The 27,288-nt window shown below is 38.1% G+C and overlaps 1 protein-coding gene across 1 annotated transcript in view; it reads left to right on the top strand.

Moving 5' to 3' along the window:
* The first annotated feature begins 15,996 nt into the window (after positions 1 to 15,996).
* Positions 15,997 to 27,288, top strand: part of col5a2a (collagen, type V, alpha 2a) — a 31,296-nt gene continuing 20,004 nt past the window's right edge. The window contains exon 1 of the mRNA XM_030787239.1: positions 15,997 to 16,084. Coding sequence (XP_030643099.1) covers positions 15,997 to 16,084 — 88 coding nt within the window. The remainder of the gene's footprint in view (positions 16,085 to 27,288) is intronic.

The raw sequence follows: 27,288 nt of genomic DNA, 5'->3' as shown, positions 1-27,288 counted from the left end.
GTGAATAAGCAGAGTTTTATGAAATTTGTGTAATCACAATGAAAACAAACTTTGTCTTCAGGTGCGTGATGCACGTAACAGCACAAACAACTCTATGAAATTCAGCAGGCATGCAATACTGTTGCCTACCTTCCAAAAGTGTCAAATTTGTATTATTTTTGTTGCAACATGGTATAGCATTTTTTCACCAAAAGTATAAACTTACCCAAATGACATTAAGCCTTATTGCACAAAGCGGTTGGGTGCAGTGGGATTGAAAACCTACTTGAATCGCTTCAGTTTCATGTTGCATTGTCAGAGACAAAGGGCAGGACACTTACTTCAGGAATAGTTTACATAACAGTGTGCTCCTTTATTATTCCTTTACTATTGCATATGAAATCCAATACACAGTTCCTTTGTGACTTTAAGAGTAAAATGAATGTTACAATAATAATTTGAAACAACTCAATTCAACTGTACTGAAAGTGGTCCCAGTATGTATTTGGAGCAACTCTGTCAGGCCTCTGTGTGTAATACCAGTAAAATTTCCAGCTGACTTCAGTGTAGCTACGCTATGCTAATTCTTGAGAAATGAAATTCACATTTGCCTCATTTCATTTGTGGGTCAGTAAATGGGAGGCTCCTCTAAGAAAGACACACAAAAAGTTTTTCTGCTACAATACGACCCTTTTATAGTAGCAAATGATGAGTTGTAGAATATCCGGGGTTAACATACAAGATGGAGGTTGTGTTTTACATTAAGCGTTTAACACACACACGCACATACGCACACACACACACACACATACACACGCACACAAACTATCTAACCAAATAGAAGTATGTCATTTAGTATTGATTGTTTTAAAAGCCTCTGCTGAAACCAACAGCACAGGATAATTTCTTCCAGGAAACGATTTAATTAGTCCAGCATCTTGAACCCAATGTGGTGAACAGCTCTCAGCTCTGAGGTCATACTGATCCATTCATCACGGCCTTCAGTCTCTCCCCTTCATGCCTCATGGCCCCAGTTCTTCAGCCCTAACCCCCTACACACAAATTACTCCACTACATCTGCATTTCTCATTGTATCTGTGAACAGGCAGGAAGTCAGTCTCCAGTGATAAAGTCAAGGAAAACTCTTGTTTGGAGAGGAAAAACTAACCAGAGACACCGACATAGCACTGCAGTGCTCTTCTCAAATAACACATGTAATACTCAACATATGCATCGTCACATGTATATGTTTTTTTTTAATCTTTAAAACACTATGAATCACATATGTTCAACATGGATGGTAATTCTTACATTCATGTTTTTGGAACTAATGTAGAGTTTTGCTAGGAGCACAGTCAGAGCTAGCTGTAACAAAAAACTTGTGGAGCTCTTCAGTCTTGAAATAGTTCTGGCCTTGGGAGCTTTTATTTGGAGACAGCGCTACCATGTTCCTGACTTCAGGAAAGGAGGGGCTGCTCTACATATGTATAAGAATGATTTATCCTATGAGAACATTTCTCTAAAAAAAAAACAAAAAAACCCAAGCAGTACTGGAGATACAATGCAAGTTTCATAAGGCTTTTTGATGATGATAAGAAACTATGAATAGATCAACTTGAAAATGGAGATTAGTAGAGAGCATGCCCGGCTGGCACATAAGAACAGACTTGCTATATGCTACAGCCAGAAAGAGCAAAGCAAAGCCTTACTTGTATGAACAACGCCTGAACTGAGTTGTATAAATAATGTAATGCTTTGCTGTCATTACTCACCCATGAGCTATTTGTAAGTTAACCTGCCTGGGGCCACCTTTTCCCTATCTCCTCCATCAGTCAACTGGTGAAAATAATGTAACTCTAAGGTCTGTGACATGTTTGAATACATTAACTGCCTTTGCAGAAACATGCCGGCAATGTGTTGAAGGAAACACTGAAATCGGCAAGGTTCATTTGCACCAACATTGGTGTTGGTGTCAAGGGATTTCAAGACAACAATACTGTTTGACAACTCTGATAAGCTCTAATCCAACATGACTTATATTATACCCACATTATTAAAGAATGGTGAGTTTATTTATTTATTTTGGAAGTGACTAATAATAGCATTGTTCTTAGTTATTTGACTCTGTTTAGCCTATTTGCACTAGTCCTTAGTGTGGACCTACTGATAATTGCTTTAATGTTAATTTAAACATTGAGCATTGCCTCCTCATCCCAAGAATTGACACGTGTTCACTTTCCTAAAAGAGACGGTGGGAAACCCCAGTGTCACATTGCCACGTGATGGTCGATTTTTTCCTTCCATGCTTAGTCATTTTTGGATCCACTGGGGATCATCTCCCTGTGGAGCAAGTGGAATGGGGGGGGGGGGTACATTTGGGCTGAGGGTGTCTGGAAGAAAGTAATTTATTCCAGATGCCCACATCTCTCTGATGAAGGAAAAAGTTCCTCATGTTTAGTTCTTCCACTACAAAAGCATGACATCAGCACCATGCTCATTTGCTTTATAGTGGGTGATTATTATGGCACATGGCGTACTAGCAGATTCAAACTGAGAGAGATTTGCTTAAAGCAATGTAACTCCCCCTCTCTCTCTCTCTCTCTCTCTCTCTCTCTCCCTCTCCCTCTCTCTCTCTCTCTCTCTCCCTCTCTCTCTCTGCATCTCTCTCTGCAAATCAACAGGAGTACACTTTGGTCTGACCATTATGATGAAGCAAAATAATTTGCTGCAATTTGCATTGTGCCCATGTAAGAAGAAACCCTGCACTCTGTACTTCAAAACTGAAATTACAGACTACTGATGTGGTACACTGACATTCAATTGGTGTTTCTACTTGACTGCAACGTATACTTTTATGGTACAGGAGTTTCTGTTATAACATTTTGAAAGATTTTTTGATTCTATCCAAAAAATGTGTTGTATGCTATATCTTTCCATGTAGTCACTCTGCATGTTACAAGTTAATCCTCCACATTACATGGAGTCTGATTGTTGTCATGCTCACCTAAAAAACTGATTTGCCTCCAGGTTAAAGTGTCAGATTAACAGAAGAATGTGATCTTAACTATTCTGATCTGTTCAGAGGACAAGGCCATACCTTCTTTAAAAGTAAACTGAAAAGAATAACAGATTTTTCTTCACATTTTCAAAGAAGACATTGAAATTGACAGAAGCTTAAAAACTTGTTCCCCTGTGAAATTTAATATTATTACTTGTAGTTCATTACATATGGATTCGATTTTTGTTGTAACAATTGATAATCTTTATCCTCTATTCATTTTCTGTGGCCCTTGTACACAAGCTGTTCATTTACAATAGTTCTAGCCAAGTGCTGTGTGTTTGCCACAGTGATGCTACCCTATAAAAAATATGTTATTTATTGTTTTAGAATCTGTTACAGACGTATTCTACCATAGCCAGGTCACTGTACTGTTCAGCTCTAAAGCAAATGACAGAAAATGAACTGCACCCAAAGGAATCCAATGGGAGAACAACGAGATCTCCTTTCTCTCAGTATCATCTTCTTCACTCTCTCTGATTTTGCTAGGAACACAATCTGTGCTGAAGCCTCACCTCTGACCTCACCTCCTTTTTCTCCCCAAAGTGCTGGAAAGTCATGTTCTTTCCTGCAGCCTTTCGTCTCAAAACCTCCCAGCCACACTGCCTGGAAAGTAAACAAATGTCTCAGTCCAGCACTCACAGAGGAGGAGACCACCATCCTCCCCTCAAGATAGCTCAAGAGTGAGTCATATGCCGTGATCCTGTGTCTACCAACTTTTTCCAGTAGGTGCAAATCATTTCCTTTGACCTTGTAAAACCAAAATTTTCTTGTGGTTCCTGAAGCGGGCATAGTAATATTAAAAGTATTTATCCATTCAGTTTATTTTTTCCAGCTGAATGTCCTGTACTAAATTCTAATAAAGATAAGTACAAACTTTGTTCTGTATTTCTCCCCAGTTTATGTAATAATTAATGCAATCAGTTATTAATTTGATCATAAATATAAATAAATATAAATGTAAATGGAGCAAGATATCTATATGGAAACATTTTGTTCACACTCTATTCAACACACATGAGCAACCATTTAGTGAACTGCATTTTGCCCAGAGTTCATTGAGAGTATCTGGTAATAAATGAGAGAAGCTGACAGGACTTTCCCCTGCCCCCATCCAGTCGGCTTGCCTTGGCTTATAACAAATTATAGGTTTGTTTTTGATGTCCTCATCTGCAACTGCAGCCAGCCTCTGCTGCTGGTCTGTTAGGGCAATGCTGTCGAAATGTTCTGGGGGAACTTGATGATGAAGATGTCTTTTATTATGGTGGGCAGCCTTACCAACTGATGGGCAAAACTTTATCAAAATATTCTTAGTAAAATGATGAAAGACAAACTCAAACTAAACTGTGTTAAATAAAACATACACACACACGCAAACACACACAAACATACACATATACTTATTAGCATTGTTTAGATTTATATTTTAAACTTTAGATTGCTGTTCTTTTAAGCAATTTATTACATAAACATTCTGCATTCCAATGTAATCACAGTATCCAGCTGATTGGTGCATATTACTGCCCCACAGATTGGCAATGTTAGTAATCATGATCAGTGCTTTGGAAATTTGGTTTCCCTCCTTTGGTTTCATGGTTGTAACCTTTCGGCCAAAGGGGACAAAGATAAAAAGACTTTAAATAAACAATTGACTGCTTGTAAAATAATGATTGAAATGGCGATCAGAGCTCACTAACTGTTACTAAGAACTACTGTCTCATATACTGTATATGCTGACAGAAAACTCCGACAAAAACACTGCCCTGGACATCATCAACATGCTGAGGCAGATCTTTCCTGAAATATCTTTCCTGAACGCTTGACCAACAACGCAATGAAAAAAGAGAGGCAAGAATTTTTGGTAAATGGTAAACTGGATAACCCCTGCTTTGGAGAAAGCATTCCCGTACACTGCGCTCTGGACTGAATAATCACAATGCATGAAGTACCTGAACAAAGCGAAACAAGCGAAAATCAAAACGATGCTTCTTAAAAGGCAAGGGAGAGCTGGAGTGTTGAAAGACCAGTGATGCTGCTGAAACATTAGTAAGGCCTGCTAAACCAGACGTGCATACTACTTTCATTGCTTGACATATAAAAGCTGTAAACAGGACATGGTTTCCTTTGAGTTCTATGGTTTTAGAGCATTCTCATTCTCTTGTCTATTTTGTTCTTCATTTTACTGGCCTCAAATGCACCCCGTGAATGTAATGACTTTAGCAGAGGAGCAGCGTCTGAAGTGGAAGGGGAATCTCTGAAGGAGCAGAAGAGGCTTACAGCTCCAGTGGGGGCTCCCATGCATCCGTATAAAATAGTTGCTGTGGAGGTGATCTCACGAAACTTTAAAACAGAGGACAACATGAAGAATGATTCAGTGGGAGGAAGTCTTTGTACAGCTTACATTACCTTTGAGACCTTGGAAAAGCATTCTTAAACCATTCCCTCCTAATGTTTTCATTTTTAGAAAAGGATTTCACTTCTCAGGTAGCAGAAGGACCACAGTCAGTGAACTATCTCTGAACCTTGACCAGCTGAGTTGTTGAAATAACTTTAACCAGTACTCACGTTTCAACACATCCTTAAATGAATTGCCATCACGTCAAGTCAACAACAAAAGACAAAGGAAGACAAACAAATTGTTTTACATGAATATGGGTCATCATCAGACAAAAAAGAAGAAAGTGCTTGAAATGAAACTTTGGAAGAAAAAATAATAGATTTGGGTTGTGGGACCACAGCAGTATCAGGGGAGAAATTCACTCTATAATGGAGTGCAAGCTCTGGCTGGAGAAATTGTTTATAGCAATATTTGGCAGCTGCTCCCTTGGAGACCTAGACCTTACTAATTATTTCCATTCTCTCTAAAGCTAGGCTATGTTAAAAGTTCCTGAGCCTCTACAGAAGGGCTCTAAGACACAGTTTGATGAAAGCTGATCCAATAGCACCACCAGCATGTCTTGCAAATGTATACTGCCATTTCTTGATTGACATATTATCTTAAAATCTCTAAGTGCTGTTTAATGTTATCTGCTCTGCAAGCCGGTACCCCTATTCTGGGAATATACATTTAGGCAACACATGCACGGCAGCAGTCTCCTAAAGTAGTCTCAAAATGTTTTTTCATTTTAACGAATATCTTCTTTAAAGTGGACATGTGACTCAATTTCTGGCATCTTAATCATTTGCCTTGTGGCTGGATACTCAAAAGTACACTAAAATACTCCCAAACCCTCTCTGCAGCCCAAGGGGTTGCATTACTATAGAACTGCATTACTATAGTGCTATATTCAGTGATTAAACTTTGACAGAACCCTGTTTACTTTTTTCCCATTACAGTTCAAACATGAGTAAATTTCATGACTTTACATTGACGAAGTCATATGCTGCTGTTCTGTAAATGTAATCTTCCACTGAGCATATTGTAGGTACAGAACAACAAAGGAAATATGTTTGTCTAATAAACAAATGAGTTCTGATTACATGCACTTTATGCAAGTGTATACCATGCATGATACAAGTGTAATACCTAATTTGTCACTAGTCTTTTGACCTTTGTAAACAGTAGAATTATAACGTTGGTTCAAGACTCAGCTAATAGAAACAACAGCGGTTGTGACTGGTTTGGAGCCCTTTTTATTTTTCGCAATATGAAATTATCCCAACTTCAGTATGTTAAAGCATTTGAATTTTGAAAATATGTAGATTCACCAAGCTTTAGGTGGCCTCTTGTCACACAGATCACAGACATCTTTAACCTTATACTTCTTCAGATGAGCAACCAACATCCTCTCTATACACAAACAACGTCCTGCTGGCCCACACCACACTAACTCCAATTAATCAGAGTTAGTACCAATTCAGTCAACCCAGTCAGCACATTAATAATGTTACAACATTATTTACATGAACACAGTTATTCTGCTGCAACATGTACAGCATTTAACATTATTTTATTATTATATTTATTTCATTTTTTAACTTTAAAATTGTGGTATATTCATACACACACATCATAAATTCAGTTGGGACATTGTGGTGGTGTACAACATAGAGGTGTACAACACAAAGAGGTGTACAACACAAGCCTGAGAAACACGACTGCGCGACTGCACACTGGAGTCATTTGACAGTCCAATCTACAGGCAGAGGAAACAGACATCAGACAAAAAGCAGACACCATACTGCTCCATGAAGTATTGCAGACAATCTATTGTGGAACTTAAACATTTTAATAATGTACACCAGGTAATCCAGGTTGCTTTGCTTTAGCTGTGAATGAAATCTAAAAGTATGTATACTCTGCTGTATGCTGATATGGACACTGATATCCTTAACCTGACCTATCCACTCACAAAGCTAATGATAATCTTTAGCTATGATGATTTATAGGTTATGAATGTTACATTATTGTACTGTGGTGTGGTTAATATGCTGCTAATATTGCTTCTGTGTCTGCCATAACTTGAAAAACTTGAAATAAATTTCTGAACAAGGTTATAGTGGCTTGCAGTTCTCTCACCTGAAAACTGTTCCAGCCCTGTAGGCCTCTTTGAGTTTGAAAAGTGTTTCAGTTGCTGAAGTTCTGCCTGGATTTTGTGGGCAGCCTCCACCATAGGTATTATTTTAAGTGGTTAGAAGTTTTGATGAGTGACACTTTTGTGATATTGTCCCATGTTATAAGACTAGAGCTAGCCACACTAGATTCCATTTACAAATTTTGTGTTACGCAATGTGAGTGAAAAAGAGTGATACCTCTGAATATTTTTTGTTTGTTTGTTTGTTTTGTATTGTTTTGTTTTTCTGTGGTTTAGTCATTGCTAAGTGTAAAATATATCTTTGAAAGAAACATTCTCACTTTCATCTGATTTCTTTACCTTCAATGTAAAGAAATTCAATGTGCATAAACAACAGCAAACTGGCATGCCAGATCTAGCTAAACAGTCCTGTACTTTATGATATGACCAAAAAGAGAGAAAGCTATGTAAAGCTATATACAGTATGTTTCAATATACACTGCCTGGCCAAGAAAAAAGTCACACACTCTAATATTTCGTTGGACCGCCTTTAGCTTTGATTACGGCACGCATTCACCGTGGAATTGTTTCAACAACCTTATGCAACGTCACAAAATTTATTTCCATCCAGAGTTGCATTTATTCTTGGCCGAGATCTTGTTGATGATGGGAGAGTCAAACCACTCCGTGAAGTCTTCCCCAGCACATCCCAAAGACTTTCACTGGGGTTAAGGTCAGGACTCTGTGGCGGCCAATTCATGTGTGAAAATGATTCCTCCCTGAACCACTCTTTCACAATTTGAGCGCGATTAGTCTTGGCATTGTCGTTCTGTAATATGCCCATGCCATCGGGGAAGAAAAAATCCATTGATGGGATAACCTGGTCATTCAGTACATTCAGGTCCTCAGTTGACTTCACTGTATTGTCACATAACGTTGCTGAGCATAGACCTGACTGACTGAAGCAACCCCAGATCACAACACCGCCTCCAGAGACTCCAACCCCAGATCATAACACTGCCTCCAGAGACTCCAAATCCAAACGGCGACTTTTTTTTTTTTGGCTCGGCAGTGTATTTTGCAATTTACATTACTAGCTGATTACTGTGAATTGTATAGATACTATCTCGCATTGTAACTGCTTTCAAATTGGATCACAATTGCAAAGCCATGCATCTGTAATCCTCTGTTCCCAGGGACTTGAGAGGAAGTGGTGTTATGAGTCATCTTTTACTCTTTTCCCTACATCTGGGTATTTGATTGGAGGAAGCCAAAGGCAGCCGTTGACTAATACTGCCTGCAAACAACCAATAAATATGGTGGATCTGCTACAGTATGGTCAACCATGTCATAGTACCACTGGATCAGATTATAACTTTGCCTGGTATCATATTGGGTAAGTAATACAACAAAACCAGACAAGGCACAGCGTTTTGTGAAAACACTGTTTCTTCCACATGTCTCCATATTCTAGAATGGTGGCACCCCCATACACACTGATAAATGGATCCAAAGGTCACTTTGTGAACACGAGAAAGAAACTTCCACACCCTCAAATCAGCAGTTCTACATACCATTTAATCTTTGCAGTAAGTTCTGGAACACACAGTTCAGAGGAGATTTTCAAAAGACTCATATCTGAAAACAACTGGAGGCTATTCTATTAAAAAAAAAAAAGAAAGAAAGAAAAAAAAAGGTCAAGTATCTCACTAGAATCAGATCAAAACTTGTTTTAAAAAAATACTGAAAGAGAATGAATACCGATGAAAAGGGGTAGCCCAATTTCTTGTGGGTTATAAAATAGTGCTGTTGTTTGGCGTTTCCATTATTTTGTCCTCCTCCTGTATCTCTCACAGTGAGTCCCTATTAGCTGTGCCTCTTTCTGTTTACTGTGGGAAAGTAAAGAAACTAGTCAGTGCTTGAATATATCTGGCTATCATCCAGATTAGACATTCCTTGGAATAAGTCCTTTTTGTGTTTCAGTAGATGGTGAAATTCAAACTTCGGGATATGTCACTGTTCTCTGTTCTCTCATTCTGCTCCATTTTTACTGGTACTTTCATCATGAGAATATCTAAAAATAAAGACTGTTATGCAGAATTATAGTTCTCTACCCCTTTTGTTGTGTGTTTGACAATAAGGTTTCAAAGGAGCTGATCACCTTTTCACCAACGTTCTTCATTAAAGTCTTGGCAACAGAAACACAGCATATTTTTGGTCACTACACAAATGTAGCTAAAATGAGAAGGCACTGCTCTTTTTCTGTCCTTTAGTGTTGTCTTCATAGTCGAAGATGTGCGATAGCAATTACTGAAGATCCAGCATTTTAGTAATGATTTGTCTTTAACATGCAGCCATGACTTCCAGACACAGTCAGACAGAGCGTGCACAAGCAGGAAAAGCAGTATGATTCATCTAATGTCTGCTTCTACAACTTTTACCTTCCCTCTGGCTACAGCTTCTGATGACCCAATCCTTGGCAGTGCTGCTCAGCAGTGTTATAAAGGCCTCCAATTTCCCTCCCTTGAGAGAAAATAAGACTGTTCCTTGTGAGCCATGTTGCAGAGAGGTTGGGGCTGACTTCTGGGCAAGCCATTTATGGGCAGGGCTACGAGAACACAGCTGTCTTTCCACTCCCTCCCCCCACACACATTGACTGCTTGCATATACTCAGATGGAGAGTAAATCACCTGATTTTCTGAGTGCAAGGAGAACATGGTTCACAGCTGTTTCCTCTCAATTACCACTGAGGTTTGGATGAGCTTGGAATTAGACGCAGAAAGCAGATTCAGACCAAAAATATGCCATGTCTCATTCGAAATTATTTAAAAAAAAAAAAAAAATCTATTTCAACATGTTGCTATTCAAAGTAAAGTTGACACGTTTTTTCGTTAAATATATATATATGTATTATTGAAATGTAATATTCATCCTTTTTGAATAACAGAGAGAAACAACATGAAGAAAGATTACATTTTTCAAATTCTCTTACTTCCATGATAACAGCTGAAACAACGTTTAAAAAATTGATAGCATAAACTTAGCCTTCCAAATGTCCTGTGACGTACCACAAGTTAAACACAGCTGCTCTCTCAGCTGTACAGTCAAAGGAAAATCCTAGGTTTTCCAAAAAGAGAAATGTATCATGAAGGCAAATAACAGAATTCATGCAGACTATTCAAATGTCACTTATGTGTACAGACACACACATTTCTCCCAGCAGGAGAAGTCTGATTTTTTATGCCCGTTTGAAATTTGTTCAGTGTCGGTGGAAAGAACTTGGTGTTTGTAGTTTGTTTTTAAAATGTAGTAGTTCTGCAGTGCAACCTGATGATCAATCTGAATTGCACCTAAACCTTGAAGGTCACTGTTCTATACAGTTCTTATGTGGTACTGCTCCATACAAGCTACAGGTCCCTTGTCACTAGTTTTGGATGAAAATTCAGAAAAAAAAAAATATCTGTCATCATAAAACAAAATGTGGTTTTATCTTTATTTATTTTATCATTCAAACCACATTATCTAGTTTATTTTTGATGTACCACAGCATGTATTATATAATTTTCCATTCTAGCAGGAGCTACTAATGGTGTGTGCATGTGTGTGTGGGTGTGTGTTTGTCTGTGTGTGTATGTGCGTACAATATAAATGTCAATTAAAAAGTGATATTCAAATGCACCTGTGCCATGGGATAGCTTGCAATGGGAACAATGACCAGTTTTACCCTTGCATTATTTAACATTAATAAAGTCATTCAATTACGTGTACATAATCTTAAAGTGTATCTGTTTCAGTTTTCCTCTGGAATTGTTTGACCATTGAAATTTGCTTGTTTGTTTTATTACATGGACAATATCAGGTGGTGGAAGCATTTGAGTATAAAAGTCAACAATAAGCATAGTAAGTGCTTATAGGAAGACATACAGATCTCACTACAAATTACATGAATGAGGGTGTTTGACAATGATATGCCAATCTGATTTAATTTTTGTGTTAATTTAACATCCCTGAAATGGAAGATGTCACATTTTGTTGTGGACTCATCTTGTTCTATTGCTAAGATGAGGGCTACATTTTATACCAGACCTAAAAAAGAATCAGCCACTAAACAGTTGTGTGCATTCTGAAATAATACTGAAAGAGCTCTTGTCCAATGCGAATGGGTGGGACTTGACTTCAACAAGGTTGAAACATTGACTTATTTAACACTGAAACTTAAATATTCGAGAATATTAAAATTACACATTCCCAACTTCAGTTCTTGACAGAATGTATCTATGTGCAATGATGCTTGCAGCAAGCAAATTGAACATTAATTGTTCATAATTGTGGATTCAAGTGCATGATTCCAGTTGTACAAACATGAGTTGCTAGCGAAGCCTCCTTTAGCTAGCACGACTCTTATGTATGTAGTTTTGGCTTAACTGAGTTTCACTTAAGTGTAATTTTGACCTCTTTCACCTCTGTTGTCCTCCAAAATGGATTCACACATCTAGCTGTACCACCCATTAAGAGTCTCCAAGAGCAAATAAAAACTTGAAAGCAACTTGCTGTTTTTAGCCTAGACTGTGTTTTGACATAACATAGACGTTGTGTTTTGTCAGGCCAACTGTTGTCATGGCTCCTTTGTCCCGGCAGCTGTCCACATAACACAGGTTCTCACCACAAAATTGAGTTAACTTATAGTCAACAATTATAAACTAATAGCCAGTTAATCAAGGTGTGTTTTCCAGGCATAATTATGATCTGTTGACGATGGAGGTGGTTCTACCACATACACACATTAATCTCTGTGAGTTCTATGTTATAATGGTAATGGTAATTTTCTTTATATAGCATATTTCGTACACAAAGGTAATTCAAAGTGCTTTGCGTGAAAATAAGTAAAAAAGAACAGAGTATGGAAAAATAAAAAGTAAACAGTATAAAATACAAAAGAAGAAATAAAAACAATGAAATAAATAAAAGGACAGCACTTTATAGCAATTAAATGCATAAGAAAAATAAAAACAGTAAAATCCATAGAGGGAGTAATTTGCAGCAATTAAAAGAGGAGGTGAACATAAAAGCCTTTAGCCTGTTTTTAAGAGTGGCCAGAGTTGGGGTGTATCTAAGATCTTCTGGTTCGTTCCAGCTACGTGACTTCACCTTGTTTTGTTTTAATCCTAGGAACAGTTAGCACTAGTCTAGTCCCTGATGATCTAAGAGATCTGGCGGATTCATAGTGTTGAAGCAAGTCAGAGATATACTTTGGCCCTAAACCATTAAGTGCTTTATAGACAAGTAACAGTACTTTGAGGTCAATTCTTCGAGGCTCTGGTAACCAGTGCAGAGACCTGAGAACTGGTGTAATATGTAATATGTTCACATAATATGTGAGAAAGTGGGTAGATGCAATGCAAATAGATTGATTTACATGCTTAAAATGATTTACAAACCTTGACCGGCAATATATTAGAGATGTAATTTCTTTGACTTTTGAGCAAATAGGATAGATACTCCAAAGAATATTGACAAAAAACTGGCAAGAGGCAAAAGTTAATATTATCATTTCTTCTCCTGCCATGTAGTTTTGTCTGAAAACAATTTTAGAGTGACACGAAGTTTTCATTTCTGCAATTTAGAAAGTTGCTGATCAGCCTCGTCACACACATGTTCTTGTGGATTGAATTCCAGTTTCATCTTATGTGGACTCTCTTCACTGGAACTTTCCTTTGGTCAGAGTAAACATTCCATTTGTAAACATGTTATTTAAACGAGCTGTTAATTATTGAAATGTGATTACAGCCGTTATCAATTATCACATCATTCTTGGTAGATTATTCCAGAACAGGCTTTTTAATTTTATGTTCCTGTTCAAGAAAAATGACCTAACTTCAAAGCATTTACAGGACGTTTGGTCCTTGTGTATGGTGCAATCTTATTTGGTGGCGAAAATTTTTGTTACACAACCTACAACTTAATACATTAATTAATCTCACACTGAAGCATGCAATCAACAAACAAGCATCTAAAACAGTCACAGTTGCACCAGTGCTTCTGACATAGCATCATTTACCCATCATTCTTTCACAGTGAATCTCTGATGACATTCTGGGGAGCACCTTTTGTGGCACTACACCTTCTAGATAATAGCTCACAAAATTCAGTCCTCCTAGCTTCCACAAAGTCCAGTCACTGTGGTCTCTGAATTGCTAAAAAGCATACACACCTGTTTCCCTAGTAAAAATCAGCCTCTAATTATGAGGGGAGGCCAAACAAGAGCAGGAATTCAGGTTTCCTGGACAGGACCTGGCCAGCCTAATTCAGGATATCACATATATGTAATGCTACAAGCTAGTCACAGTTAGCAATCAACATGTTGGTTTTTTCCCCATGAATAACACAGGATGCACATATAAGTTTGCGTGTTCAGGTTGGCTCCAAATGGTTCACTGTCTAGAAACTTTTAATTAGCGTAGCTGTGGACCTCCCCCCTTGTCCTAACAGGTAAAAATCTAAATTGGCTGTGAATTGTTTTCCAACAAAAAGTGTCAATTGTTGCAAAACTAAACTAATTTATGAAAAGGCAACAGTGCAGTAGTCAGTGTCTTGACCTCTTCATTTTAGTGAAGTGAGAGTGGAGCACAATCCCTCCCAGCAGTCCAGCAGATTAGTGTGTTAAACCAGTCATAAATGAAATGCAGAAGAATTGATAAAACATTTTGTCCCTCCAATATGTGAATGAGTGGACAAGAAGGAAACAATGATCAGTGCTGCCCACCCATGTCTGTGATACTATTTCAGGTTGACTAACACAGTGCTAAACTGTTTATTTTCATGTTCCTAAAAGCATGCACTGCACACTGATTGTCAATGCACTGACAACTCCGCTCAGGTGGTAAAACTGTTAGCGATACAAGGAAACAATATGTAGGGTGTGACAAATAAAGTACTGCTTCTCATACTTCTAGTGGTAAAATTATGACTTCTGAGTTCAGTCCCGCAAGAATCGCCCTGGATTCATACAGAGCTGATGATTCAAAAGCCGACTGAACGACTGTTCTCTGTTTCAGTCGTAGGTAAGTGCAGGTGATACATGCATTGTCTTGTCTTCATTTACATCATTAACATTCTAGATGAATGTACTTTTGTAGTATTTGTCTCAAGTGAACAATGCAGACCTTTTTTGTTTCCATTAAATGTTCCTTTCAGAATTTCTGATGAGGTTCCGTGACAAAACTATTTCATTGGGGAGACTAATCCATGGGGGTACGATGGAAACAAAACCGTGAAGCGCTCCAGCAGACAGCCACCAGAACATTCTCATTCGGCCGTTGTGCTCCTGTCAAAAACAACGTGGCGAGTGCTGATATGTAGCATTAGGACAAAATGTCTGTGGTAACAATAGCCATTTCACTCTTCAGTCACTGTAAACTGGCTTTGCCTTAACAAGACTGCTATGCTCTTTTTCTGTTTTCACATCAGCTTTAACTGTGCTTTGAATCATCAAGCATTACAGTGTAAAGTTCACATTCCTTACACTTTTTACTAGTGTAAAATGGGACAAAACCTAAGATACCAGTGTACTGCAAATGTCAAGCCAAACTACGTGTTTGATTTATGTGTGCCTCGTAAATGTTAATGTCTTCAAGAGGTCTTACATTGACACAAAAATGCTCAAACTGTGTTCTAACCGTTTGAAATATGGGGGAAAAAATCTTGGATGAAAGCTAACTTTTTTTTTTTTTTTGTAAGAATACAGTGTTCATCAGCCTGCACATCTACATCAACTAAACACTGAATACAAAAACAAATTGAAACTTATCGCTGACATTTACCTTCAAATGAGGTTTTGACCAGATCTCAACTCTTTAACATTATTCTGATTTCGAAGCTGTCATCTGCAAATGGAGACAAATTGGGGCAAGAACTCCACTCATATCAACCCATTAAATGTGTCTTTTAGTAACAGCTCAGACCTGTGCTGTTAGGACTGTAATAAAACCAGTTTATGGTCCTTCTTAGCAACCAGCTCAGAAAACAAAAAACAACAAACAAAGCTTTTAGTTCTGTGCGAGTATGTGTTTCAACATTAAGATAATTTGCCTGATTCTTCACTAAATAGCAAAATAACACAAAAAAGAGTTTCATCAAAGAGTGCAAACATGCGAACAAGGGTGTAGTTCCACATATCCACAAATGTCTGTGAGTGGACGGTTATGAGAGAGCGCTGACAAAAGGGGGAGGAAGATTAGGGTGGCCAGCATTCTTCTTATTTAAAGCTGTAACTACAGAAGAAGAGGCTGCAGAGTTGGGGCTGGGTCTGATTGCTGCTGTTAGCAGGGAAAGCACAGTTTGTTTTCATGGTGTAGCGATAACCCGGACGCTCCTGTCCTGTCCTCCTCCTCTCTCTCTCTCTACCACTCTGTGCACACAAGGAGTGCTCATGTCTTGGATATAGACATGAAGAACTTTGTGCATAATAGGATTTTCTTATTTCTGGCTGTCTTACTGGCACATGTTCTACTTGTGAAATGCCAGGAAGAAATTGGTAAGTTTATTCTCTCTTGTTTGTTTGAGCTGTTAATTAAACCAATGAGTTAACTAATATAGGGTACTGTTCGAGTTTCAGCGGTGTTGTGACAGAACTGGTTGCATGTCAGCTCTTGTCTGTGGAAAACATCCCCGTGAACATGTAACATGATTGTGTCAGAAACAACAGTGTGACCTTTGCGGTTCAGGATGAATTGATTACTACATTTGAACATGGGGTGTACTTCTGAATACTAGAACACTGCATGAGGAAATTTTGTGGTCTTTGTGCAGATAGTGTTATTTTATTGATTTAAAAAAAACCCCCAAAAAACATATAGGATCTTTGATGTCATAACTAATAGGGACTTGACACAGTTGCCTGTGTTCTGCTGTTTAATCACAAGTTTTGCATCTTTTAGGCAGTTATATTATACAGTATGGTCTGTGATTTTGGATTGCAGTTACTTAAAGCTTTGATGGTTGTAACATGGTGAGACTTGTGTGAAGAGAACAAAGCTGATGTGGAAATAGCAGTTTAGCTCATTAAAGACTAATTGTTCTCTGCGGTGTGTTCATTTGCCTGTGAATGCAGGTGATGTCACCTTGTTGAAGAGAGATGCGCTGGAGAACATGAGGGGTGTTGGTGTGCCTGTTTCGTGCCTCAATTCTCTTGTCTCACTCTAAGGTTCATTGAGATTTCCCCCATACATTTTCCCCAGAACGCTTCCCTCACAAGTGTACATTTCAACACCAGGACTCATGCATATCTGATGGAGCACAGCTTGCATCTTAATGTAAGACAGATGTGGAAACATTATGAATGAGTTACAAGACTGTGCCAAAGAACATGCAAGGAGGAAAACCTAGTCCTGACGCACCTGAGCATAACTGTTCTTTACTTATGTTGTCTTACACTTTCTTCAGTTCATTTCTGCTGGATGATGTCACTTTCACCAACTAATCTTAATGGAAACTTCTCTTGGGAGGGTGTAGGGCTGTGGATGTGGGGGGGGTTGGCAAGGGGACAGTTTGCTCATGTGAGGGTCCTTAAATCACATCTCTTTTGATATTAACTCTGAGACTGTAATTAGATGTGAATGAAGATGCAACTCTGAACGTTTTGGGTGCAAAGCTATTTGTAGAGGCAGGAGTCATGTGTGGTTCACCCACTCACTCACAAAATACGCCACCTTGTGGTAGTTGTCAAATGTAAGAGCCCTATGTGTTTTACTTAGAGGGACAGTTATGCTTAATTCTAACATTATGTTGTAATTCAAGTACAAGAACAAGACTGGAACACTCTGGAACCAGGACACCTGAGACTTGTCCTTGTCTAAATTCAAAGTCCTTTCCATTAGGGTTTAGCCCACATGGATTTTTTCTTTCTCTCTCCGTTGTTCTCTGGTAGGGATGGGATCGCTGGATTTGTACGTTATTTGAACAGAGAACAGCAAAACTGCAGTTACATACAAAATGGATTCAAACATGTCTTGCATGTATCATGTGCCATGATTTCATGATCTTTTGATCAATACTGAATTCAAAAATTACATTTTAATATGTATTTAATATCCATATTGCCTGTACACAATGCCTGCAGCTTTTGTCTCTGATGGACAAGGCTGTGTAAAAAGAATTCCTTCCTTAAGCCTTATGTCAGTGCTGTGTAAGAGTCCAATGCTAACCGTCTATCTGTTTTATCTTCTCTTTTGATGAATGCTTTTTTGTGGAGGAGTAAATCACTCAGACCCATTTAAAAGAAAGGATACAAGTTTCACATAAATGGAATAATCACAATTTTGTCAGTTTTGTCCACACACTGACGACCGTCTGAGGAGTGATCAGTACACCTTATTGTCAAACATGAGTGCATGCGAGAGTTTGAGATTTCATGAATGTTCTGTTTGAACCCTTGTCTGCAAAAATCTGAGCAAAGAGTGGAAAATGTCTCTCTGTAGAACTTTCACGATTCATGCGGTTTACAGAATAAGCTAATGTTCCTAATTCAGATTTTATTTGGAAAATGACCAGTGAAACTTCGGTATGGTTGCACGTCAATATAAGTGAATAATTGCAAGCAGCTGTTTGTTTCAGAGGGGTTGGACCACAAGAGTAATATTTATGTGTTTTGAAGAGGAGACAATTACACTGTAAAAAAAAAATGTGGTTGTGGGCATTGGGTTTATTTCAGAGACATTGACAGCATTTTTAAAGCAGTATTGCGAGGATAAAAATCCTTGTTTGAGAACTAGGGACATGTTTAGGCACATATTTGAATCTGCAGTATCCGCAGCCTTTGGATTAACATCGTGTGCACACACTCCAGAAAGCCTGGCAAGGAGCACTCAGAGTCCTCAGAGCGACACAGGGAATCCTATTTTTCTCTCTTGTTTTGTCCCCTTGTTCACCATACACCCAACTAAGCCACTCATGTGTCTTAAACAGCAAACGCATGTGTTGTAATAAGTTACGCAGATAAATGGTGTATGAAACTCATAAAATGACCTCTGGCCCTTATGTGTGAAAAAGCCAAACAAGAGAAGCAATTGGACAACATATAAAAAGTTTCCACAAAAGAGATTGTCACGCAGCGTTAAGGAGGAATAAAACGACTCCATAGCACATGCCTCGCTTGAATCACATTTCTCAGTGGTAGTTAAACACTCCTGTGGTTACCAGTTATTACATCAAAGTGTGACAAGGCACCATAATTTTGCTCATTTCAACTCTTCTTTTAACCAAGCAGCTCAAACGACAGTCTGGACAATGAAGCAAGTCAGCTCTTTACAGTTAAAACCCAATAAACCCCACAGTCTTTTACTGCACTTCGTATCACTGAAGTGATTAACAGAATTATTGTCTGTTGCTATCTCATTCCAGTCATATGTGCCATACGAATTACACGGTGACAAATAGGCTGGTTTACCCGTGATACTGAGCATCCAAATATGTGAACTCAACCAGGTCTTCAGAACAACCCTGATGGAAAACACGTGTTGCATTCTTGTGCTATGACTTGATTACATGCCTCTTTACTCCCCATGAAAAACGAACACTGGCCCATCGAGCTTCATCTTAACCTGAAGTTTAGAACATGTTCAGTCTGTAGCCGCCATGACAGGCTGCAGAGGAAGAGTTGAATGTCTTAATGGCAAAGGACAATTTGGATGATTCTTAATGTTGATCACGCACATGAGAGTGTTCCATGGGAACTACTTATAAAGTAAATTACGGCAGTCAGCAAACACAGAGTTGGGGGATGACTTCCAGATGTCGAACTGGTTGCTTTGGCAGTATTTGTAAAATCTTAAAACAAATCTTGGCTAAAAAGCAGCATGGGCGGAAGTTATATAGCTGATGGAAAACACAACGTGTCAGTTAGCAGTTAAGGTTGGAAGGATGCGAAAATTTGGCATGTGTGTTTCTAGTTGGGCACGTGTATTTGTAGTCTGTGGAAACATAATCCTGTTTCATCCGCTGCCATTATCAAGCAGATCAATCTTTTTTTTTTTTTTTTAAATGAACACAGTTAAGTGTCATGGCATGTTGTCACAGCAGTGAGAGGCAGGTGAATCTGACCTGGGATCTGGGGGAACCTTAGAAAGTTTGGAACTCAGGGGGACAAAACATGCTCCTCACATGCCCCAGGTTAGAACACAGAATTTGGCAGGAGGAATACCGTATCAAGTCCCATTTATCCGCTTTGCACATTTTACATGTTTACACAGCTGGTTCCATTCACGATGAGATCATGTGGATTTGTCCGTGGAGTGCATTACCTGTATCTCATGGTTGGCTAATATTGTGCTGTTCCTGTGAATCTGTTTAGGACAAAGCTGAAAGCTTTCCAATTGGCTCAGATTTTGCTGTTTGTCATGATGTCAGATCTCATTTCGAAACTCATTCAGGTATAAGAATACACATATGGGCGTGATGTGCAGAGAAGGAATAGCACCATTTCTGGTCATGTGTTGATGCCAAATGAAGTATTGCTTCTGTGTTGTAGAGGTACGCTCAGTATGACCATGCAAAACCTGCATACTCTCTATCTGCTGTGGATCCTCCGTGCCAAGTGCATGTTCTCTGCAGTGACATGCCCAGGGAGTGGTGTGGATGTTCATGACTTTGCTATTGGTTACATTTAACCCATAGTTTGCAGGGTTTTCTATTACTTATTTGTGTTGAGTACACGTGTGTTTACATATTTTTCATATTTCCATAATACAGAGAGTGAAAAATCATGCTTATTATGTGAACCGGAAGCCAGCTATTTTTATTATTTATTTATTTATTTATTTATTTATTTATTTAATAAGAAAAGGCAGAATTTCAGAGTATGTGTTCATAATGTATTCCACTGTTTTAACTGATGTAGCAATGGTGTTAAATTTAACAAATTTAGCATAGTTAGCAAATTGAGCATATAGCCTAACTTATGATATCTCAAATTGAATATTGGTTTCAAAACGTACATTTGATCACGTCACATTTTTTTTTTTTTTGGTATTGGAGATTTGGTTTGTTTGCACACTATGAACATCTTGGAAAAAAGTCAGAAAATACATTAGTTAACTGTATTTTCCTGTGTTAAATTTTATCGGTATGAATTACCCAGGCCAACTTATGAACATGTTTTTCTTATAAAGACTTTACTTAGCCAACCATAAAACATGCTGTGATCAAAGCATACAGCTACTGTCACTCTGGGGCACTGACTATGTGTGGATGCACCTAATAACTTCTCAGTTTTCAATTACTTTAATCCTCGCTGGTGTCACTAAATTGGGTTGAGCAAAAAAAAATAAAAAGAAAGAAAGAAAAAGAAAAAGAAAAGAAAAGAATAAACCCTTGAAGGGAATTCATAGCATTTTATTGCATTGTCTATGAGATGTTCTGTGTTTAGAGTTTGGCCAGAGTCCTTTAGATTTCATGGGAACAAGATGACATCTTAGTGGTTGTGGTTTTCAGCTGTTGCCACAGGGTTTTTTGTTTTTTTTTTTTGTTAATAATGTGTGCAGTTTTCAGTAAAACATTATTTTACCCAAATTCAGAGTTTGATCTTATTTAAAAAAATTAATGAATCAATAAATAAAAAGCACTGAAACTTTTACTATCAGCAAGTCATATAATTATATGAATCTGTATTCTTACGATGCCCTGTGATGGACTGGCGACCTGTCCAGGGTGTTTCGCCGCCTTTCGCCCTGTGTGCGCTGGGATAGGCTCCAGCACCCCCCGCGACCCTAATCAGGATAAGCGGCTTAGATAATGAGTGAGTGAGAGAGTGAGTGTATTCTTACGAGACATGTTTTTCAATGTAAGCATTCCATTGCTTTTACTTTAGCTAGCACCTAAGACTACAATTCCCATAAGTCCTCTGCAAGTACATGGGAAATACGTATAGTCATGAAGGAACGAATCTGACATTGATTATGGATGCAGGTAGTATGTGGCAACAACCAAACTTAATGTGAGTGACACTGAACGCAGTGGCAAAGTGTGTTAGGCAAAGTGTGTTAGGCAAAGTGTGCTTGTTGTCCTCTCCTCTACTGCCTCATGTGCAGTCTCTGCAGGGATCATGGGGCGATTACTGAGGATCAGAACATTTCGTCCTTTAGTTTATTTATTTATATGAGTATGTACATCGTTAGTTATACAAAATAATTCATCAATAACTAAACTGTTATACAATGTACTGGTGAACGTGCACAATGTTTTTCTTTTTTTATTTGGTTTTTCTTTTACGTATTCTGTACCTCTCCAGCCATGGTTATTGGACATGACTGAACAGACACATGTTTTATCAGAAGAACCTCAAGATTATCTTTTAATTTTTTTGTTTTGTTTTGTTTTGTTTTGTGGTCTAGAATGCTAAAATGTTTTCTTTTTTGGTGTAAATGAGAAAACAGTATGTCTGTTTCAAAACACCAGTGACTCCAGATACCGTTTTACAGCTAAGCTGCTGTACTGAGAAACTGGGCCATTTGGTTAAGACCTTTGCTTAAACATGCACAAAGAAAGTCTTTATTTGAGTTTCATTAAATGAAATCATCTAAATGCTGGAACACACTGTCTTTTTCATGCACCAGAAAAAGAATTCGTTGCACATTGCTCGCTCTGTGCTGTTTTCTCAGAGCCAGACTGGTTTTATTTGGAAATGTCTGAATGTTTAAGTGAATGACTGATCAAGTCTGGTTTTGACTGGTTTTTATCTTAGTCTACAGAGCTTTTGCCTGTATGTCTGTACAGTCATATTGTACCCAGAAATAACAAGTGAATGTGGTTTTAACACAAAGCAGACAAGACCCATTTTTTGTCTTTGCTACATGTCCGTTTCAGCCATGAATATGTCCACAGACATGCTTTGTTGTGTCATTCCTAAGGAATGAGGAACAGAGTGAGAGGCTGTGGTTCAAGTCAAAGTGCTCTAGACAACAGATATCAAAAACTACCCTAGATATCTCCAAGCCTACAGCACGAGGTTCGTTTTTAATAAGCTTTCTTATATGTACTGTGTGAGATTCTCAGTAGAGTACACATCACAGACTGTGTATCTCCTCTTCAGTTTAAACAAACTATATTTACCCTGACTGTGTGACAGCCTGCTCTGTTCTGGTTCATATTTGTCTGTAGAGGAGGCCAGATTCATTAAGTCTTCCAAGAGTTTGGTGGGGTGGGGGGTGGGGGTGGGGGATTATGAAAATGTTTCATTGGAACATGTTAGCATTAAGACACCATTACTGAATTCTCCATGTGAGCTTTAAACACTGTCTCACCATGCAAAAATTGATGTGAGTGAGTAGAATCCATTCATGTCACTCGACTTTTGGATAATCTCCACCGCAGGACGCCTCATCAACGGAGGCATTTTTGAGCAGATGATGTTTGGTGTCCAAGTTTTAGCATCCCGTGTGAAAAGACACTTATACAGCATTACAAAGCACTGGTTAATTCTATCTGTGAAACGAGGCTGCATGGTGACCCTGATGTTGTTCTGACAACATGGTGCACGGCGGACGAAGGCAGCCTTCGTTCTTTAAGTCGCATGTCTGGATTCACTGATGAGATGAATTGAAAACATGCCTCCCCACAACCACCGGGCCATCAACACAATACCTTGACTAATCTTGAAAATATGTTCCAAAATGATCTCATTTCATGGATCACAGAGTGGTTTACAATGCAACGCATTGCAATCATCTCACAGTGGTTTGATAAATGTGTTAAACAAGCTATCATTTCAATTCACAGTGGTAATATGGTCACAACATACATCAAAGAAGTATTTGCGATTGATTCCAATTTTTCTAATTTCTAACAAAGGAGTAGTTTCTAACATCCATATAAATGGGTCCTGTCAGTTCAGAGCTTGGTAATCTTCTATGTCTGGAACAGTCATGGCTGTTTGCTTGACTGTGAAGCCCACCAGCTGCTGATGACTCTTTGGAAAAATATGTGATTTCTTTTAGACAGATGACAGCCTTTGCAGCAATCTTAAGCACAAAGAATATAAGATTTAGTTTTTCAATCAGTGTTACTTGTATCCCATTGCAAAGAGTAGCAGAATTAATATAAAGTGTAATATCAGCATCAGTATCCTTTGTTTTTTGAGTTATGTCTGCTTGGCCATTACACACGTCCCATTTGAGGAAGATATAAGACACGGTAAACCTCTTGGTCTTTTTGCAATAAAAAACAGTGGTAAACTGAAGGATGATGTCATTTCTGGGACCCAGGGCACTGTTTTATGAGGTACCATACTTTTCAGAGGCATGTTACCAAGAACTTGAGGTTCCTATATCTAAATGCATGTCCAGTGTCCTCAATAGCGGATTCTACATAACAAATGGAGAGATATGATTATTTTTGACATTGCTCTGAAATGAAGGAACAATATGTTCTTTCCTGCATGCAATAAAAAGATATTGTTCTTATGTGTGCCTTTATGTTTCAATATACATTAACAACAAAGACTATAAATAACCTTTCCATGTGGAGTGAGGTATTTATCTAGGTAATAAATCTGCAATATGAGTTAAGAACAACGGAAAAAGTAATGTCTTTCCTGCATAAAATGTTACTAAAGTCATGTTTTCTTTAAAGAACTACAAAAAGAGTGTAGAAACAGATTGTCGGAGCAATGTGAATTCTTATTACACCACATCCTTTCCCTTGCTTGGGGATTTGAGCTGCTGTACAAGGTTTGTTTGCCCTCAGAACATTTACACCAATCATAAAAATGGAAACATTCTTTTTCATGTGAATGGGAACATCAGGACGAGATAGTTTCATCCCCCGGAGAGCGTATAGGGCTGTTCAAAAGTAGACTGGACAGAATATGGATTTGCTTTATATCTACAGTTTAGAAGAGTATCTATGCAATATGGTGTAGCTGAAGCTAGCTGAGGCTAGCTGTTCTTCCTGACAATCGTTTGTAGGTACGGACAGTTTTATCAGCTTTCTAGCATAAAGAAAGATTCTGCTGCATATGTATAATCAGGGTGCTAAAAGTGCTTTGTATGTGATAAATACTTCATTGAAGCTTATAGAGTTATCTGTATTATGGTCAGGAATTCACTGGCAAGGACAAAATGATGAAATATCCTGCCCTGTACTTCTCCATTTGCTTGTAGCACTCATCCATTCACAACTGTATATATATACCAGGTTTATATAAAAGCCAAGGATTTCAGGCTTTGTAAATATTAATGTAAGCGGCTCAGTCTTGGAATGCTCTGTTACCACGTGTATACACATCTGCCTTCAAGTCACATGTTTGACCTTAAAATAACAGTGAATGCATCTGATTCTCATATAAAAGGTTTCTCTAATCGTTGCGGACCTTGTCTAGAAACTTGGGTTTGCACGATGTGGCGCGGCAATAGAATTGGCTTTTCTCCAGCTGTGTCAGATTTTTTAAGTTTCAGTCTTCAAAGGGATGTCCTTTACTTATGAGTTACTCGGTTATATACTCTTTAAAAGTAGCTATTCTGCATGTGCACAGGATTTTGAGCATTTTGTGTAAAATTAAACATTTTATCCCCAGCAGTAAGCCCTCTGTATTTGTTGAAAAATGTTATCATCTTCAGTTGAAGAGCAGGGCATAGGTTTTGCAGTCAGATCTTGTTAACATGGAAGTTGCATGTGTGGCGTTTTAAACGCTGTGGGACCTGTGGGTTTTGTTTATACGGTTTGCTCGGTTTAACGTGTGAAACTGGACTCAACCTGGGTGGAAATGAAAAGCACATGTCTGAAGATCTTCCAAGGTCCATGTAAGATTCGGTTACAAATCAGACAGATGGAAAAGCCCAAAAAAACATGTACATGTCTCATTGTAAATATCCTGTTCCACATCCATTTTAATGGATTTGTTTAATTTTTGTACCTTCAATTAACTGGGAAACCTTTTGCATACAATAGTGATGCCAATCGACGACTAACACTAGTACACAGAATACAAGTGAAACAGATGAAAACCTAAACATGTGCCTATATAATAGAATGTGAAGTCTACACTACACAGAATTTGACAGAAGCTACAATTTCCCAGTTTACTGTTAAGATCACTTTGAATCATTGTTATAAGATGCATAGCTTACCAATGCTATTAAAGTAATAACACCTTTTTTTCAGTGATGAGACTTGGGCCTTGAAATGTATGCATTTGTGTTTGAACCACATGTGTAATTACAGTGTTAATTATGTCATGTATTATGGTATTAAATTGTGGTGTAAATCATTGCTGGGTGATCTGAAAACAACAATAAAGGACAAATACCAGCTGCAAATAGTTTCAGGGCATCACAGTGCCACAGAATGTAGACCACAATGCAGTTTACAAAGCTATGGATGGAAGAAGTTATAACATTCAAAAGGAAAATAAATCAAATTTGGATGGTCTCTTTTCCCATGTTCCGTCTGTCTCGACTGTGTCTCAGCGCTTTCATGTTTATAAGTATTTTTGGCTAATGTGCTTGCCATGTGTAGACTTTATGAGGACCCACTGAACTGTGTACATAGGTATACACTATTCCTTTCTAAGTTCATGCTGATTCATAATAGACATGGTGTTCCATATGGGTCTATCAAACATCCACTGCTATGTTTATGTTAATGCTTATGTTTATGTATATGTTTATGTTTATGCTTATGTTTATGCTTATGTTGTGTAGTTAGTAGTTATGTTAACTACTGTATCTTTCATGGCAGAGAGAATTTTGCAATGGCCTCCAATTATGAACTTATGATGGATATGACATTTAACAACAGAAACAAAGAGACTTGTAAAAGTAGGCAGAAACTGACCATGGAAATGTAACAGTGGAAAATATGTAAGGCAGTCAAGAACATCTGTGGTGAAAAAAGTTCAGAGGCCAGATGGAGAACAGAACAAAAGCACTGAGTGTTTCTTTCAAGGGAGCTTCATCAGAAATGAATACTGAGCAAATCAGTATAGACATGCAAACAGCAGACCCGCGTACTCATTTAACTTCCCTAGCTGGGCCTCCCATCACACCCAGATGGAGAATCTAGAGGAGGAAAGAGGGTGAAATACATGTCCAGACCAGAAAACAATGTTCTCTGTACATACAATGTTTTTCTAAGCTCAGAGTTCAATTTTACTTCCATTTTTACAGTAAAATTCTATTGTCAGAATATAGCAAATCACTGAGAGGGAAGTGTCCCTGGAGAACACAGAGACAGGTCTTGGAATAATCATAGGGTTAACCACCACTCTGAAGTCTATTTGTCTAGGAGTTGTCAGGCTAAATTGGTAAGCATTTTAATTACTGACATCCTATTTCACTTTGACACTTGTTCAAATGACACTGCACTGTGTGAACTCAAAATATCTAAATTAAAAATAGGTCAAAGGTCTGTGGAGTTTTGGGTTTATTTGTGTCTTAATATCAGTGTTTTCAGAGCATGCAGTCATTTTAATTGCTTCCTTCAGCAGTAAAGTGATACTCCTGCAAAGCAGGCGCTATCAGCACATATTCTGCAAATCTCACTGTATCCCTGGAAACAGAGACTAGCATTAGCATTTTGTAAACTAGCATTCAATCAAATTAACTTTAATGAATAGAAGTGTAAGGAGAAATCCTACACTTCATGAAATGTTAAAAACAACACAACAACAACAACAACAAAAAAACCCTGTTTCATCCTCTCAGATTAAAATGATGTATGTCTGAACTGGGTAAAATCAGATTTGTTGAA

The sequence above is a fragment of the Chanos chanos genome, chromosome 10 (assembly GCF_902362185.1).
Source record: "Chanos chanos chromosome 10, fChaCha1.1, whole genome shotgun sequence".
Classification (NCBI taxonomy): Eukaryota; Metazoa; Chordata; class Actinopteri; order Gonorynchiformes; family Chanidae; genus Chanos; species Chanos chanos.
This window is presented reverse-complemented; position numbering and strand designations above follow the sequence as displayed.